Source organism: Cupressus sempervirens, chromosome 8, assembly GCF_028749045.1.
Source record: "Cupressus sempervirens isolate cs-2001-9-10 chromosome 8, ASM2874904v1, whole genome shotgun sequence".
NCBI lineage: Eukaryota > Viridiplantae > Streptophyta > Pinopsida > Cupressales > Cupressaceae > Cupressus > Cupressus sempervirens.
In genome coordinates, this window is record NC_143125.1 from 151,837,446 (window position 1) to 151,854,581 (window position 17,136).

General features: G+C 33.0%; 2 protein-coding genes across 2 annotated transcripts; both read left to right on the forward strand.

The window, feature by feature from the left end:
* The first annotated feature begins 3,209 nt into the window (after positions 1–3,209).
* LOC149542007 (piperic acid synthase CYP719A37-like) lies at positions 3,210–4,256 on the forward strand. Its single transcript, XM_089795677.1, has one exon. The coding sequence runs from the start codon at positions 3,210–3,212 to the stop codon at positions 4,254–4,256; it is 1,047 nt and encodes a 348-aa protein (XP_089651803.1).
* An 8,518-nt stretch (positions 4,257–12,774) lies between these two features.
* Positions 12,775–14,780, forward strand: LOC149542008 ((S)-canadine synthase CYP719A21-like). The gene has a single exon (XM_089797054.1). The coding sequence runs from the start codon at positions 12,824–12,826 to the stop codon at positions 14,426–14,428; it is 1,605 nt and encodes a 534-aa protein (XP_089653180.1). The 5' UTR covers positions 12,775–12,823; the 3' UTR covers positions 14,429–14,780.
* The last annotated feature ends 2,356 nt before the right edge of the window (positions 14,781–17,136 follow it).

Here is a 17,136-nt window from a genome sequence, read left to right on the forward strand (position 1 = left end):
GTTTATGCTCAACATTGTCCACACGTCTATCTAACGATGGCCATGAGATACTCTACACTAAAAGGAAAACTTCTACGGCATGCTATTTTTTATTTTATTTTAATTGTTCCCTCGGAATATCCATCTACATAGGTTCAGTTTTTACTACGGCTTGTCTTATTTGGCGGAATATAATTGGGCACACATATATATCAACCAAACAAAAGAAACGGGTCCCTTTACTACTAATATTCATCAAATTTGTTATTATGCATCTGCCAAGAGGGGCTTAATTTGAAAGGAAAGGATCAAATGGGAATCTTTCATTTAAAAATTAATTTGCTCATATAAATACTCACCCAATGGTAGGTCCCTTTCAAGGCTTATGGTAGAATAAATCTATTAAAAAAAAACATTGTTTGAAGAAGAGTATGGATAATTTAGTGTACTTCAATTTTTTAACCATAAGTCAATTTTTTATTTTTTTTTGGGTATTTTTTAGGTGAGTAAAGAGTTTAAAGTTTTTTCTTGTAGATATTCACAAATCTTTATGTGGATCGTGGATTGCAAAGTGCACAAAAAGTACAACTTCAAAATGCTCCCCTGATACTCATTCATGCACTAATAGTTGACTACTAAAAAACACATGTACTTGTGATTAAATGTCCTCTAGTCTTTTATGAAATATCCCAAAAATGATACCACATGTACTAATAGTCGATCACACATTTACTAATAATTGAACATGTTTTATCTTTCTTGGTTGTTGATTGGTACATTTGTGCAAAACGTACATTTTTTTTGTGAGCGCTATAGGGGGTGTAGATAACAAGTTATGGGTGAATGTTTTAAAATGACACTTTTAGACCACCTCAACTCTACAAGTTATACACAGAGCTCCACAAATACAGAAAAGTCGAGAGGTTAGCTTTAAGCTCTCCACTCACCTATGTAGGCTCACCGAAAAAAATAGCAAATTTTGACGTATGGAGTAGGAGTTGTAGGTACATGAAAGTTAGCCCGAGCAGCTACTTGGTCGTCTCTTCTAATGGTGCACAAATTGAGCAATCAGTAAAAAGGAAAAAAAAAACTAAAAAAATCTAAAAATGATTTACCATTAATACACGGATAATCAGCTATTAGAAAGATAATTCAAAATATCTAGAACAAAACTATCACAATTATTAAACCCCCTCAATGCCTGTGTATCTATGGTCTAAAAGTGTTGAACATATGATATGCACCTGAATACTTCCAAACAGAATGCATCTCTGGAAAGTGTTGAACATATGATACGTACCTGAATACTTCCAAACTGAATCGACTCGTTGTTGTCATCCTCCCCCACCCAAAAAAATTAAACAAAAATAGAATGGTCATAATTTCAACCCAATCAGAAATGCGTAGTGCTGACCAGGTGGTGCTTGTTCTTATTTTTAAAAGAAAACCAACCAAACTCTCTATATTTATATGTCCAATCTTCCTAATGAGTCCTCCACCAACCATCTAAGCTCTGCAAGCATTTACTCATGGAGACAATGCAAGATATTCTAAGATATCTTCCCCACTTCCATTTCCTTCACAATAGTCCCACACTACAAATGACTCTCATTCTCCTAGTCCTACTTTCAATCCTTGCTATTCTTCTTTCCCTGATCTCTACACCCACAAAGAAAAAAGTAGCATCATGGCCTCCATCTCCACCAAAGCTCCCATTGTTGGGCAACTTACATCAGCTCAACAAGGGTGGAAATCTCCTTTCAGCATTGACATCCATGGCCAAAACATATGGCCCCGTCATGACAATCTGGATGGGTCCATCACCCATTGTATGTAATGTCCCCATTTTAGCAGTTGACCAAGTGTGTGTGCGTTAGCCTTGTTCTACATGGTCCCGAGGGCTAACGAAGGGTTTAATGGGATCCTGGAGTGTTTTGGCCTAGTCATTTCCAGTTTGGGCCAAAACGAAGTTGATTTACTCAATTTCAGGCATACTTACTATTTTTAGTAAGTCGGCAGGACACAGTGCAGGTCAATTTTGGTGATTGGATTCAATACTCCTCGGTGAGAGCTTTTCGATGACCTATCACTCGCATTATTCGGAGTCCGATTGCTAATACATTTTAATGCTTGAAGTTTTATTAAAGTAACGTCTAATTTAATTGTAAAATATTAAAGTGTTACTTTAATATTTATTTTATGGTGATGTGTACCCAAGGGAGACATAAGGGGTATTTTAATATATGTTTTATATATTACACATCTTTTATCCCACATTACCCATATGAGTTGAGCGGACCCTTGGAAATAGAATAAAAGGAAGCATTTGTGGCTTCATTAGGCAGGTTGAATATGAGAAGAAATTGGTGTGTGAGTTGCAGCTCCGTTCTTGGCATTTGAGGACGTTTATCATCTTTTGTAACATTCTAAACATCATTCCCTTGGGGTTTGGCCTTTGGAATTCTTTGTTATCGGCTTCATTATCAGGCAGTTTAGTTGCATTTCCGGCTACAGGCAGATTTGGTATTTTGCTCATATCTTCTTCACTATTTGTTCGACGCTTATGCCGCTTTGAGGGAATGATATTACGAAGGTAGTGGACTGTTTGAAGGACAAAGTACTATAGCAGCAAGTTCGAAAGCATGGGCTAAAGTATTATGTCAATAATGTTGAAGTAATTAGTGAGTTGATAAATCTGCCATGTATTTAGTTTTATGAATTTTGAAAATAACATTTTATTGGCTATAGTTCATTTCCACTTTGCATATTATTGTAGTTTCTTTCTTGTTTATGTTGTATGATACCAATTCCATGCACAAAATAGAACAAACAAATAAACGTTTGATTTCTGGAGTTATAAGGGGTTTAAAACATTAAACGGAGAAATAAGAGGTTGAATGCAAACTGTTTGACATAATTCCTTTCAGTGGTTTGGTTTAGTTTTTGGGACATTCAGGGGTGCCCATTATATTGTAATCCTCACTGGTCAAACCCCAATATGGGAGGCCTTGGTTAACCAAGCCTCCAACTTCTCTAGCCGCCCTCCTCTTTATTCAAGGCAGTTTACAAGTGCCTCTTTTAGGACCATGATTAGTTCTCCCTACAACCACCACTGGACTAGGCTTAGAAAACTCCTCCACAGCAATGTTCTTAGCCCTTCCCATCTCTCCCTTCAATGCTCCTCTCACAAGGCAAGTTTGAAGAAACTCATCACCAAGTTAGAAAATGAGATGATAGAGAATGATAATGGTGTGGTGAAGCCATTTCATGCATTGAAGATGATGGCAATGAGTTTCATTGCCCCCTTGTGCTTTGGCCCTGACTTTGAAGATGATGTTTTCTTGTCCCGTCTTGAAGAATATGTTGCCCAAGATATTTTCTTGAGTAGCAGAGGAGACATGCTTCTTGATCAATTTCCTGTTGCCCGCTTCTTTGTTCCTTGGTCGATGAGGACTGAGAGGAATTGGAAGTCTCTACGAGATGATGTTCTCCGTCTCATGTTGCCCTTCATAAGATTCTCTCGCAGTTATAGAGAGTTATTGAGGAGAACTGCTCCTTGCTGTTTCTTGAATTGTTTGTTGTCCGTTGGGGAAGAGGAGGAATTAGAAATGGGGGAGCCAAGGGATTCTTCAAAGTTGTTAGATGAAGAAATAGCATTCAACTTGTATGAAATCTTCCTTCTTGTAGTAGACAACACTTCTACTGCCATAGAATGGGCTCTCGCTTACCTCATAACGAATCCTCATATCCAAGAGAAGGCTCATGAAGAGATTGTGAGGGAAGGTAAAAGTGGGTTTTTTAGTTTAAATGATTTGAAGAAGTTGCCGTACATACAAAGTGTGGTGAAGGAGACGCCGAGAAAAGAATCCATTGCACCGCTTGGGATGATTCACCAGACGGAGGAGGAGTGTAAGGTGATGGGCATCACCATTCCTGCAAAATCAGCAGTGTTGTTCAATCTACACAGCGTGGCCAATGATCCGGAGGTGTGGAAGGATCCCGATGAGTTCAAGACGGAGAGATTCATGGAGAAGAATAATGTAAGGATGGCATATCTTCCATTTGGAGCAGGAAGGAGAGTGTGTGCGGGAATGGATGTGGCAAGCGTGCATGTTCCCATTACTCTCGCCAATCTACTCATGACGTTCAAGTGGGATTCTGCTAAAGAAGATGTTCTTCCGGATCTCACTCGGGATATTCCAAGCATGCTTATGTCCATGAAGTATCCCTTGGAAGCTCGAAGCACCCCTTGGAAGCTCGAATTAAGCCTTGTCTAGGTTAGTCTAGGAATCAAGCTTTAGTGTGTGATGTTTATGTCATCCATCATATCTTTAATAAGACACAATGTAAGGGGTATTTGACTAATACGTTAGTCGTTTGGTTTGTGGAATTGTAGAAATCAAGATTTCTACAAATCTTAGTTTTGCCAAATCAAGGTTTTGCAAATCTTCATTCCTATTTTTGGGATTTTACTTGAATTGTTTGTTTCACTTATAAGATGCATGTGAAGACACATTTTGATGCATAAACTTGGAGTTGAAGGAAAACTTCAAAAATGAGTCCAATCTAGTGTTTTTACGCTCCTCAAAAAATATAACTAGGTTTTGATTTTCAATTCCTACTTTCTAGTAGGAAGTCAGAAAACCTAGTTTTGAGACAAAATTGGAAGTCTGGTATTCTAATTCCATTTTGCCAATTTTGAAACAAATGCAAAAAATTTCAAATCCGAATTTTGAAAAAGCCAATCCCTGTCATCTTCCAAGAACCAAATGGACCTAGAATGATATTTGTTTATATAAGTCAACCAGCTTTGACTATTTTGAATATTTTTATTCTGGTAATCGAGCTTTAATAGGTGATATATTCATCTGCTTCCATGCACCATAATTCAAATAATAAGACAGTACTCAATTACAAATAACACAATCAATTATTTAGACACATAGCAGAAGTTATCTTTACACTTCCCCCTATCTTTCCACACTTTCTCTTATATAATAAGAAAGCATATATTAGTATTCTTACTATTAGAGTGGCATGTTTTATATAAAGGTGGTTCTTGTGAAAGCATGGTCTACTTTATATTTAAGTTTGGCTTTCTAGTGCCATGCCTATGATAATGATAATGAATGATTCTTTTTATAATACTTTAATCTATTCAATATATTTGTTATTTTAGTACCCATTTTTTTAATATTTAACACTATATTACTATCCATCATATTTTTAAAAAAGAATAGTTCTTTAGAAAATAATAATTGTGTAACTTTAATATTTGATAGATACAAGTTTATATTAAATAATATGTATGAAATTACTACTTTTATATTTGATTTTATAAATATTGAGATCCCATTCAAGATGAGAAAATACATTAGACAAATTCATTTGAGTTAAAATATTATATATATTTTTCTTATTCATAAATTGTAAAAATATGTTTGACAAAATATAAAGTCTTCTAAAAATAGTCAGATTTGAAGATATATTATTCATAAGGAACAACACTTGGTGAAGGTTTTACAAATGGGGTTGCAAGTAGAGTGGGTTTAACCATGGATGAAACTTTGTACATAAGTGTGCTTGAGATGGAGTAGCACTGGGATGGGTGACCTCCTGAAAAGTCCCAATATGTCACCTCTATGAGCATCACCTACATCCAATGAGTGTCAAGTGTTTACTAATTGTCATGAGTGATTACTTTCTAACAATAACATTGCCCAAAATTGTAGTGGAAGTTTTTAAACATAGAGATAGTGTCCTTTTCTTGACTATGGTAGCATTGACGATTGCTTACACATGGTGCTAACTAAATCTAAAATATAGAAATTAATTTAATAATAAAAAATAAAATGGATCGCTTCAATAAAAATGTAGAAAGAGGATTCAACTTGCCTTTATTTCTAGTTTTAAAAAATAATATGAGCACCTAATAATAAATAATATTTCGGATTGTGGCTCTTTTCCATGTATTCTTTCTTTAAACTGAAGTAGGGCAAGTTAGTCTTAATTATAGAGATTAACAATAGTTGAAAAAATATAAAAAATGATATTATAATCATATTTCTATTGATTAAATTAAAAGTGCGATCATAGCCTTTTTGTAGGGTTCTAATTGTATTTTTTCAATTCTTTTATTACTATCCTTATAACTATAAATATATAAGTCGTATTAAGAAAATTTAATTACGCTTTCATAGTCCACTATTTTATTATTCAATCTAATAATTTTGGGTTAATACTTTTGATACCATTAGCAATATCTATATGTCTTTGCTAAAGTATGTTTAATATTCTAGTAATCTAAATTTTGTAGTGATTGATGTTATTCTAGATGCTTATTTAATTTAGGTATCATTTTAGTATTTATAGTTGTAATAATTATATTATGAATTAATTTTTTTGATAGTTGATCAAGTATGTGGTTATTACTTTCAATAAATATCTAATATTAGCATATGGTTGGTTATAAGGTCTCAGAATTGAAAATATTATATACATAGCATGTTTAGAAATAAGGACAATTAAAAATCATACCTATAAAATTTCAAATGCAACACATTATTGTGTAAACGTAATCAAATGATTAATGAAAGTTTGTTCATAACATTGGTTACAAAACCCATACATTCTAGAACACAATATCAAATTCCAATGATGAGAGAAATTTTTTAATGAATCCAAAACATTGTTCAAACAAGATTTAAACATGATCCTTGTTGATGGATATGGGAAATGAGTCAAAATTATGTTCATACATAATATGCAACCAATTGGTCCAACACAAGCCTTGATTCTTTTGTCAATCCTCATGTTTTCTATTAATTGAATATATAATATCAATTTATTCCTATAACCTATATCCACATACATTGTTGTGATATGGAATGTCACTATGATCAATTAATTGGTGACATATTTTTTTCTCCTATTTATGCCCTCCTAGCAGTATTTAGTGACTCACAAAATTTTTCTTTGAGAGAAACATTGAGAGATCTATAAAATAGATACTCCTGCACCTTGATCTCTAATAAACAACACGTGTCTTATGTAGGAGAGGTCTCATAGAAGAACCTCAAAGTTATGGAGAAAACAATGGCTCTTGTTAATTATATTCTTCTATTTCATTTCTTTCTTACTCCCACTCTACAAGTGACTCTAGTTTTCCTTATTGAAACTTCGCCTCTCACCCACAAAGAAGGAGGAAACATGGCCTCCATCTCCATGAAGGTTGTCATTCACACAAAAGGCATGCTATTTAGTTTAGAGGATTTGAAGAACCTCCCACACATACAAAGTAACCATTCCTACAATGTTGGCAGTGTTGATCAATTACACAACATGTCAATTTGAAGGCGGGTGTGTATAGGAATGGATGTCTATGTTTCCACTTTTGAGAGAGGAAGAAGAAGCAATCAAGCTGCAATAAGGAAAACAAGAGTCACTTGTAGAGTGAGATCAAGAAAGAAGAAAATCGAAGGGCATGATATAATTAGGAAGAGTCAATGTTTGCTCCATGACAAATGGATGGGTTATTTGCAAAGCTTAGATGGTTGTTACAATTCTCATATTGATTGCACTTATAAACACACGGCTTGACACCAAACAATTATACTAAAAAGCTATGATTTTAATATTTATACATTATTATGTACATATTATTAATATTATATTGTTGTGGAATATCTACAAAATACAATTTCTAGACATCGTATCTATCTTTTGAAGACATCAATAACTTGATAAAATACTCATATGTCCAACAACCACCACTATATTTGATCATCATGTTGTATCAATGCATAAATGTGCACTTATGTAATTTTGACACATAATCACCACCAACCTTTTATGTACACTCAAATGTCACCCACACAACTCTAAATCTCAAATCATATTAACCTAGTCCTCAAAATCAAAGACACCTTTGAACTAATTATCACTAACAAATTCCAACTCTAAAATACACCTTGAAGTTGTAGTTAATGTGTTAGATGACATTCCTCAATGACATTGATGCCTCATAAAATATTTGAGTGAGATTATATATGATGTGTCTATTTTCATCAAGGAACTTATGAGCTTGAGGAGAGAATGATCTCTTTCAAGCCTTGAACTTATTCTCTCATCCTTATTACCAAACCTCATAAGGTATGTCTAGTACGGGTGCAAATTTTGAATCCCCCTTAATTGTGGGAGAACATTTCTTATGTTCAACAATTAAAAATTCTATTTGATGGGTTTTTAATGAAATTACATCAAATTTTAGTTAGGAGAGTAAATTACACAATTAAGAAATATTACCAAAACTCAAATAGTACTTACACACTCAAGTTAGAGAAAGAATCAAAGTATAATAAAAATACATATAATACAAGACAAGGGTGTTATACTTCCACTGGGTCATTGTAATGAAATCCAATGGTTGAAGTATTGGGATGCATATTCTCTTTACTTCGATGTTGCTAAATCTTAAATCATTTAAGTATGATGAGTGATGGATCCCCATGTAGTTTTGATAAGCTTTCTTAAATCTAGGACTAGAGGATAAAATCAATGACTAGGATTGGTTTGCATGACATGTACATTGCAGTCTTCTTGACAAGTGGTAGAAGGAGGTGAGAGATTATTGATCAATGAATGATATTTCCTTATGAATTTGATATGACACAAAGACATAGGATATTAAAGATTTCAAAATCATCACAATGACAAAAAAATTGAACGAAATTCATGCACAAACTATTTGAACTTTTCTATCTTTTTTACTTACCTCAAGGAAATGTATGTGGCTAAGTATCATGAAGAATAAAATGCTCCAAACATTTGGCATTCAATCCAAGCCTATCTAAATTGTACATGGTACATACTCCACTTGTGTAGCCCCACATTGTTGTTTATGAATGGCTTTTCTCATAATACTCTTACAATAATAGAGGTTTTGTAGTTTTGGATCTCTTGTAATCATTGAGTTGCCTTGATCCTTGCTCCTTTGGTCCACCCAATGTTGATACAAGTTTATCTTATAAAAAATCAGTTCTATTTTGAATACAAGATGCATTATTTATATTTTTAACAATTTCACATTTCTTTTGTCTCTTCACTTCTACATTTCTATATTAAAAAGAGAAGGCACAACTATTTGATCGCTATGATTTTTTTTCATAGCACAACTATTTCAAATGAGTATGCTTCTCAACAAACAAAACTCTTTGACTAAAAGATCCTACAAAATACTTATTCATAATATAAAATTCCTCTCGCTTAAGAATTTACAAAAACTGCCGCACCAAACGAATGCCATGAGCTATAAACCATTAAAGAATCTTTGCATATAGGAAAGGACATCAACATGATGGTTGTATGGCCAACTATAAGTTCAACCCCCATTGACAAGTACACTATTGAGGGTTTGTTTAACATGACATTTACCACTCTCTTCCCAAATAGAATCGCACTACCCATGCAATTTTGAGCTAGATGAGTACAACTTCATGAATATGCATCACATCTTATGCATTTCCATGACAACAAATTTGGCAAACATCTATGATTTAGATACTTTATTTTGAACCTTATGATGAGTCAGCATAGCTATTCACTTGCATCCACTTTTTTTAAACAAAAATTTGAAGGCAATACACCAACCACTGTTGAAGAAATACACTCTCACTTAACTCACCTCCCATATATTCAACTAGCAAAGATGTCAAACATAAAATACAATATTCTACTATTGTAATTTAAGGTCCTCCTTAAAGGATGCTACTATGTACATGTTGTAATTCTACAATTCAATATATTCATAAAATGATGCTTCTATATGATTTCTTATATTATATAAATCTTTAATTATACTTCCAAATAAAAAATCTATCAGCTACACCTTGCACCTTTTTTGGATAAAAAACCTATCGGCTACACCTTGCACCTTTTTTGGTGCAAGTACTAGTATTTATTCAATATTACATATAATTACAGTTACACGCATATTGTTAGGAAACACATTAAAATACAAACAATACATTATAATTTGCTTTAATTGCATCATCTGTTCAAGTGGTTATGGTTGTCTCTATCATAATGAGACTCTCTCGTCAACTAAGAAATTTCTAATTACTGCAATAGGGGGAGTGAAAGCACGGTGGAAAAAATCAGAGCCCGAGAGTATGTCACTTGGACGGTATGTAGATGGCCAGATTAAATGGCATTGAATGAAGGACAGAGATTAGCATCTACCACCAATGACTTTGTACACTCCTCATCACTGCAACATGGGTATCTTCACATTGAAATTTGTTGAGGATCAGATTCGTCAGAGAAATATATCGATTCAGGGTTTTCTGATATGAAATGGTAATTCGAGCAAGAAAAATAAATAAATACATGCAAATAAAATAAAATAATGATAGAAAAACTCGTAAGTTTTTGGTCTCATGTTTAACCTGAGGCATGCTAATGTTATCATTGATGTAAGTGATATATAGAGAGAGGGGGAGAGTTAAGAGGAAGAGAGTGGGGATGGATGATATAAATATCTATGAAATAAATGGAGATATATAAACATTATGATAGAGGAAGAAAGTGATATAGAGAGGTAGAGAGGATATACGCAGGGATAGAGAGGGATAGAGAGATGAAGTGAGAGATAGATAGAGGGATAGATGGGAGAATAAATATGAAGATGTAGAGATTTAAAAGTATAGAAAGGAGGTGGTGGAGAAAGATGGATGGTTAGAGAGAGGGAGATGTATCTACACATAGATGAGGGAGAGGAAGATAGTGATACATATGAATATAGAGTGAGAGGGTGGAAGAAAAATAAATAGAGAGATAGAGAAAGATCAAGAGGTAAAGATAGAAAGAGAACTAGGGAGATCGAAAAGTGAGACATAGAGAGGGAGCTATATAGAAATGAAAAGGTATGGAGATATAGATGGTGAGATATATTGATAAAGAGATAATGATATATAGAAAAGATAGAGAGATGGAAAAGCAAAGGAAAAATACTTAATTAATCTTTCATACTACTACAACGTACCCATTGCACATTAAGGTGCGATTGCTAGTCTATTTTATTTTAATTGTTCTCAAGGAATCTCTAGTCACAAAAGCTCATTTTTTACTTCAGGTAGTCTTAGTTGGTTGAATATAATTTCTAGGAGGAAGGTATTCATATTAACAAAACAAAAGAAGAGTATCCCTTTACTGCTACTCAAGATCAATCCAATTTAGGTGACCGATCAAAATTGTTATCCATTGACAGGAAGGGCTTCATTTGGGCAGATGTTGTTCAGCCATAAAAAAAGTTACTCTTGCTGAGAAAAAATACAGTTTTAAAAAAACAAAAAAGTTGTAAAAAGTTTATATAAGAAAATTAATTTTATGATTGAATAGTCACTCGTCCCCTTAATTTGAAGCCTGGTGTACTCTAATGACAATTTTTAAGTGAATGACAATTTTTAAGTGATTCAATTTACAATTTATTGTAGAAAGGCACAAATGGGCATCTTTCGAGTAAAATTTAATTTGCTAATATAAATATTCAACCAATGATTGATTATTTTCAAGGGACAAAAAATTAAAATTAAAAATAAAAAATGTTTGCAAAATGAATATTTGTTGTTAGGGGAAGAGATCTAGAAATTGACATGGGTCCACTTATCATGATAGTCCTCTCATAGACATTTCCAATCACTCAAAAAAATGAAAACACATGTACTAATATAGCAAATTACACATGTATTAATAGTCAATCATTTTTTAGCTTTTGTAGTTGGCGATTGATCAATTTATTCACCATTCTTAGGACATATCATAAAGACCACTAAGACATTTACCCACAAGCCCTGGTACTTTTTGAGTGAGTTAGTATTGGTGCATGAACATCATGCACATAATGAATGACTATAGAAGAGTCATTTGAAATGTCACTTTTTGACCACTTTGTGCTTCGTGATGAAGAAATTTGTCAATATGCAAAAACATAAACCTTAACTTTAAGCTCTTCACTCACCTACTAAAGAACACCCAAAAAAATGATGAAATCTGACTTACAACTTAAAAGTTTAATACACAAATTAGCCTAAACAACTACCAAATATTTTCCCATGTATCTATTAAGATTCAAAAAGTGTTGAACATGTGATATGCATTTGTCTAATTCCAAATAGAATGAAGTCAATGTTGTCATCCCCCCCACAAAAAAAAATCAAGAATAGAATGACAACCCTTAAACATCACACACTAAGGGAGAAATTAAGCTTAGAATGGTCATAATTTCAACCAAAGCAGAAACACGTTGTGCTGATCAGGGAGTGCTCGTTCTTGTGTTGAAAAGAAAACCAAAAAAATCAGCAAATTTTGATGTATAGATTAGGAGTTCTAAGTGTAAGAACGACTACTAGGTTGTCTCCCCTAGTGGTACACAAATCAATTGATCACCAATAACAAAAACTAATTTTTTTTTAAAATGATCAACTATTAACACATGTATAATAGCTAATAGAACAATTAAAGATATCTATGACAAAATTTATCACAATTATTAAACGTGTATATATACGTGTTTGGAAAGTGTTACTTGCAAAGAATCAACTCGATGTTGTCATCTTACCCCACCAACCAACTAAAAACAAGAATAGAATGGTTATCATTTCAACCCAAGCAGAAACACGTTGTGCTGACCAGCTGAAACACGTTGTGCTGACCAGCAAGTGCTCGTTCTTGTTTTTAAAAGAAACCAACCAACGTACGTAACTTGTTGCCAAACTTTCTATATTTATATCTCCAATCTTCCTAACAAATCCTCCACCACCCATCTCAGCTCTGCAAACACTTACTCATGGAGACAATGCAAGATATTCTTAGATATCTTCGCCACTTCCATTTCCTTCACAATAGTCCCACATTACAAATGACTCTCATTCTCCTAGTCCTACTTTCAATTCTTGCTCTTCTTCTTTCCCTGATCTCTACACCCACAAAGCAAAAAGTAGCATCATGGCCTCCATCTCCACCAAAACTACCATTATTGGGCAACTTACATCAGCTCAACAAGGGTGGAAATCTCCTTTCAGCATTGACATCCATGGCCAAATCATATGGCCCCGTCATGACAATCTGGATGGGTCCATCACCCATTGTAATCCTCACTGGTCAGACCCCAATATGGGAGGCCTTGGTTAATCAAGCCTCCAATTTCTCTGGACGGCCCCCTCTCTATTCAAGGCAGTTTACAAGTGCCTCTTTTAGGACCATGATTAGTTCTCCTTATAACCACCACTGGACTAGGCTTAGAAAACTCCTCCACAACAACGTTCTCAGCCCTTCCCATCTCTCCCTTCAAAGCTACTCTCACAAGGCCAGTCTCAAGAAACTCATTACCAAGCTAGAAAATGAGATGAGAGGGAATGATAATGGTGTGGTGAAGCCATTTTATGCATTGAAGATGATGGCAATGAACTTTATTGCCCCCTTGTGCTTTGGCCCTGACTTTGAAGATGATGTTTTCTTGTCCCATCTTGAAGAATGTGTTGCCCAAGATATTTTCTTGAGTAAAAGAGGAGACATGCTTCTTGATCAATTTCCTGCCGCTCGCTTCTTTGTTCCTTGGTCGAGAAGGACTGAAAGGAATTGGAAGTCTCTAAGAGCTGATGTTCTCCGCCTCATGTTGCCCTTCATAAGATTCTCTCGCAGTTATAGAGAGTTCTTGAGGAGAACTGCTCCTTGCTGTTTCTTGAACTGTTTGTTGTCCATTGGTGAAGAGGAGGAATTAGAAATGGGGGAGTCAAAGGATTCTTCAAAGTTGTCAGATGAAGAAATAGCATTCAACTTGTATGAACTGTTTCTTCTTGCAGTAGACAGCACTTCTACTGCCATAGAATGGGCTCTCGCTTACCTCATAACAAATCCTCATGTCCAAGAGAAGGCCTATGAAGAGATTGTGAGGGAAGGTAAAAGTGGGTTTTTTAGTTTAGAGGATTTGAAGAAGTTGCCATACATACAAAGTGTAGTAAAGGAGACGCTGAGAAAAGAGTCGATTGCACCGCTTGGGATGATTCATCAGACGGAGGAGGAGTGTAAGGTGATGGGCATCACCATTCCTGCAAAATCAGCAGTGCTTTTCAATCTACACAGCGTGTCGAATGATGCAGAGGTGTGGAAGGATCCCGATGAGTTCAGGCCGGAGAGATTCATGGAGAAGAATGAGATGGACAAAAATAATGTGAGGATGGCGTATCTTCCATTTGGAGCAGGAAGGAGGGTGTGTGCGGGAATGGATGTGGCAAGCGTGCATGTTCCCGTTACTCTCGCCAATCTACTCAAGACATTCAAGTGGGATTCTGCTAAAGAAGGTGTTCTTCCTGATCTCACTAGGGACATTCCAACTGTGCTCATGTCCATGAAGTATCACTTGGAAGCTCGAATTAGGCCTGGTGTAGGTTAGTCTAGGAATCAAGTCTTAGAGTGTGATGTTTATGTCATCCATCATATCTTAAATAAGACACAAGGGGTGTTTGGCTAAGATAGAATGGTATGCTTATATAAGTAAGTCAGCTTTGACTATATGATATTTTTAGTCTAGGAGTCAAGCTTTAATAAGTGATGTATACATCATAATTCAAATAATAAGGTAGTACTCAATTATGAGTAATCTAGACTCACAAATGTTAGTAATTATCTTTACAGTTCTCCATCTCTCTCCTCTCTATATAAAGGAATGCAGCTATCCTCCCTACAAAATGTATAGTTGACCAATTTTCAAAAAATTGAAAACATCATATGGATTTTTCTGAAAATTTCAGCATTTGATCTTCATGATCTCCATAGTTTGTAGTAAAAAACAACATAAAAATTTAGAAAAAAATCACTATGTTTTCGTGAATCTAGAAAAATAAAAGTTTGACTTTGTTTTGTCTTTAGTGCATTTTGTCTGGAGATTAGCCTGTCCCTATATAAAGTAAGAAAGCATTTATTAGTATTGTTACTATTATAATAGTATGTTTTATATAAAGGTTGTTCTTGTGAAAGGCACGGTATGCTTTATATAAAAGTGGCTCTTTCTAGTGACATTGCTATGATAATGAAAATGAAATGTTCTTTTTTATTATGTTTTAATCTATTCAATCTATTTTTTTATTTTAGTACATTAAAATATATGTATTTATCTATTTCAGAATTTCTAAATTATTATCCATCATTTTTTTTTTAAAAACTCTAGAAAATAATAATAATGTAAATTTAATATTCAATAAATACAAGTTTATTATTAAATAATATGTATGAAATTTCTAGTTCTATGTTTAATTTTATAAATATTTAGATCCCATTCAATATGTGAAAACACATTAGACAAATTTACTTGAATAAAAAATGATATATATTGTTTCTTCAAAAATTGTAAAAATATATTTGACAAAATATAAAGTCCCCTAAAAAAATTATATTTGAAGATATATTATTTATAAGTCATGATACGTGAAGATTTTGCAAGTGGGGTTGTAAGCTTTGAAATTAAGTGTGCTCGAGTTGGACGAAATTCAAATGCTTCACTTGCATCACCTAAATTCAATGAGTGCTAAGTTTTCCATTTATCGTCACATGAGATGGATTTGTGTGAGTTATTATTGATGAAACATGAATCAATAAATTTGACTCAAAAACTACACAGTTAAATACTGATAGCAATATCACAATTTGACTTACTATAAACTGATATCACCTGCTTATTGATATAAATATAGATTTTTTTTTTCAAGTATAACATTCAGCAATCTCTAAGTTTTTAAATGTAGAGATACTGTTATTTTCTTGACTATGATAGCATTGATGGTTGCATGCATGTGGTCCTGATTAAACATAGAATGTAGCACGATTTAATTTAATAATAAAAAATAAAATGGACCACTTCAATAAAAATATAGAAAGAGGATTCAACTTGCCCATCTTTTTAGTTTTAGAAAAGTTTGTGTGCTTAAAGGGGATAATACTAGACGATCAGTATTTGATGGTCACCCCTACATGGCATTTGATTTTTTTAATGATGGTTTAGTCATTTTATTGCCTTTCATTTTACATTATAAGATTAATATTAGTTGTAATTTTTTGCTAATTTATGAATAATTAAGTAATACTTTTAAATTAAGATATTTTATCAATACAATATAAGTAATAATTAGTAGTATTTACAAAATAATAATGTTTCTAAATACATCTATTTAATAAAACAATTATGAATTACTTATATATCTCAAATTAAGAAAGTTTTCAAGTTTATGTACTACATACTAATATTTTTAATTGCTAAAACAAATTTACATTATGCTTTAAAATATTACATATATTAATTATGATAAAATTTATCAGTAAACTAACAAATTTAAGTGTAGTATTGACGATTTTATGAAAAATTAACTTATCAATTCATACGGCCAAAGATATTTTATGTCTGTCATATAGTGCTTAAAACTAGAAAAATGGCCAATACAACCATCAAATTCGAGCCTGACTTGACTACAATTGAATACTTTTTAACAAGTGCATTTTAAATACAATAAATTTGTAAACATTGGTAAAAATTAGTCAATGTAAGTGGCTTTTCAAGCTCTAGGAAAAAATGTCGTATGTAAGTATTTTTCATTAACTTTATTTAAAAAACACAGAGGTTATTTGAATTTTCCATGTCTTCTTCCTTTAAATTGAAGTAGGACAAGTAAAAAAATATTAAAATGATATTATAATCTTAATTCTTTTTATTTTTTAAACTAAAATTGCATGCAAATATATAAGTGGTATTAAGAAAAATAAATTATGCTTTCATATTTCACTATTTTATTATTTAATTTAATAATTTTGAGGTTAATACTTTTGATACCATTATCAATATTCATATGGCTTTGCTAAAGTAAGAACTTAATGTTCTAGTTATTGTGTAATTTAATTTAATAATTTTGAGGTTAATACTTTTGATACCATTATCAATATTCATATGGCTTTGCTAAAGTAAGAACTTAATATTCTAGTTATTGTGTAAATTTAGTAGTGAATAGTGTTATTCTAGTTGTTTTCTTTTTTTAGATATCATTTTTATTTTTATAGTTATAATAGTTATATTGTTTATTAATTTTTATTATAGTTGATCAAAGTAGGTGGTTA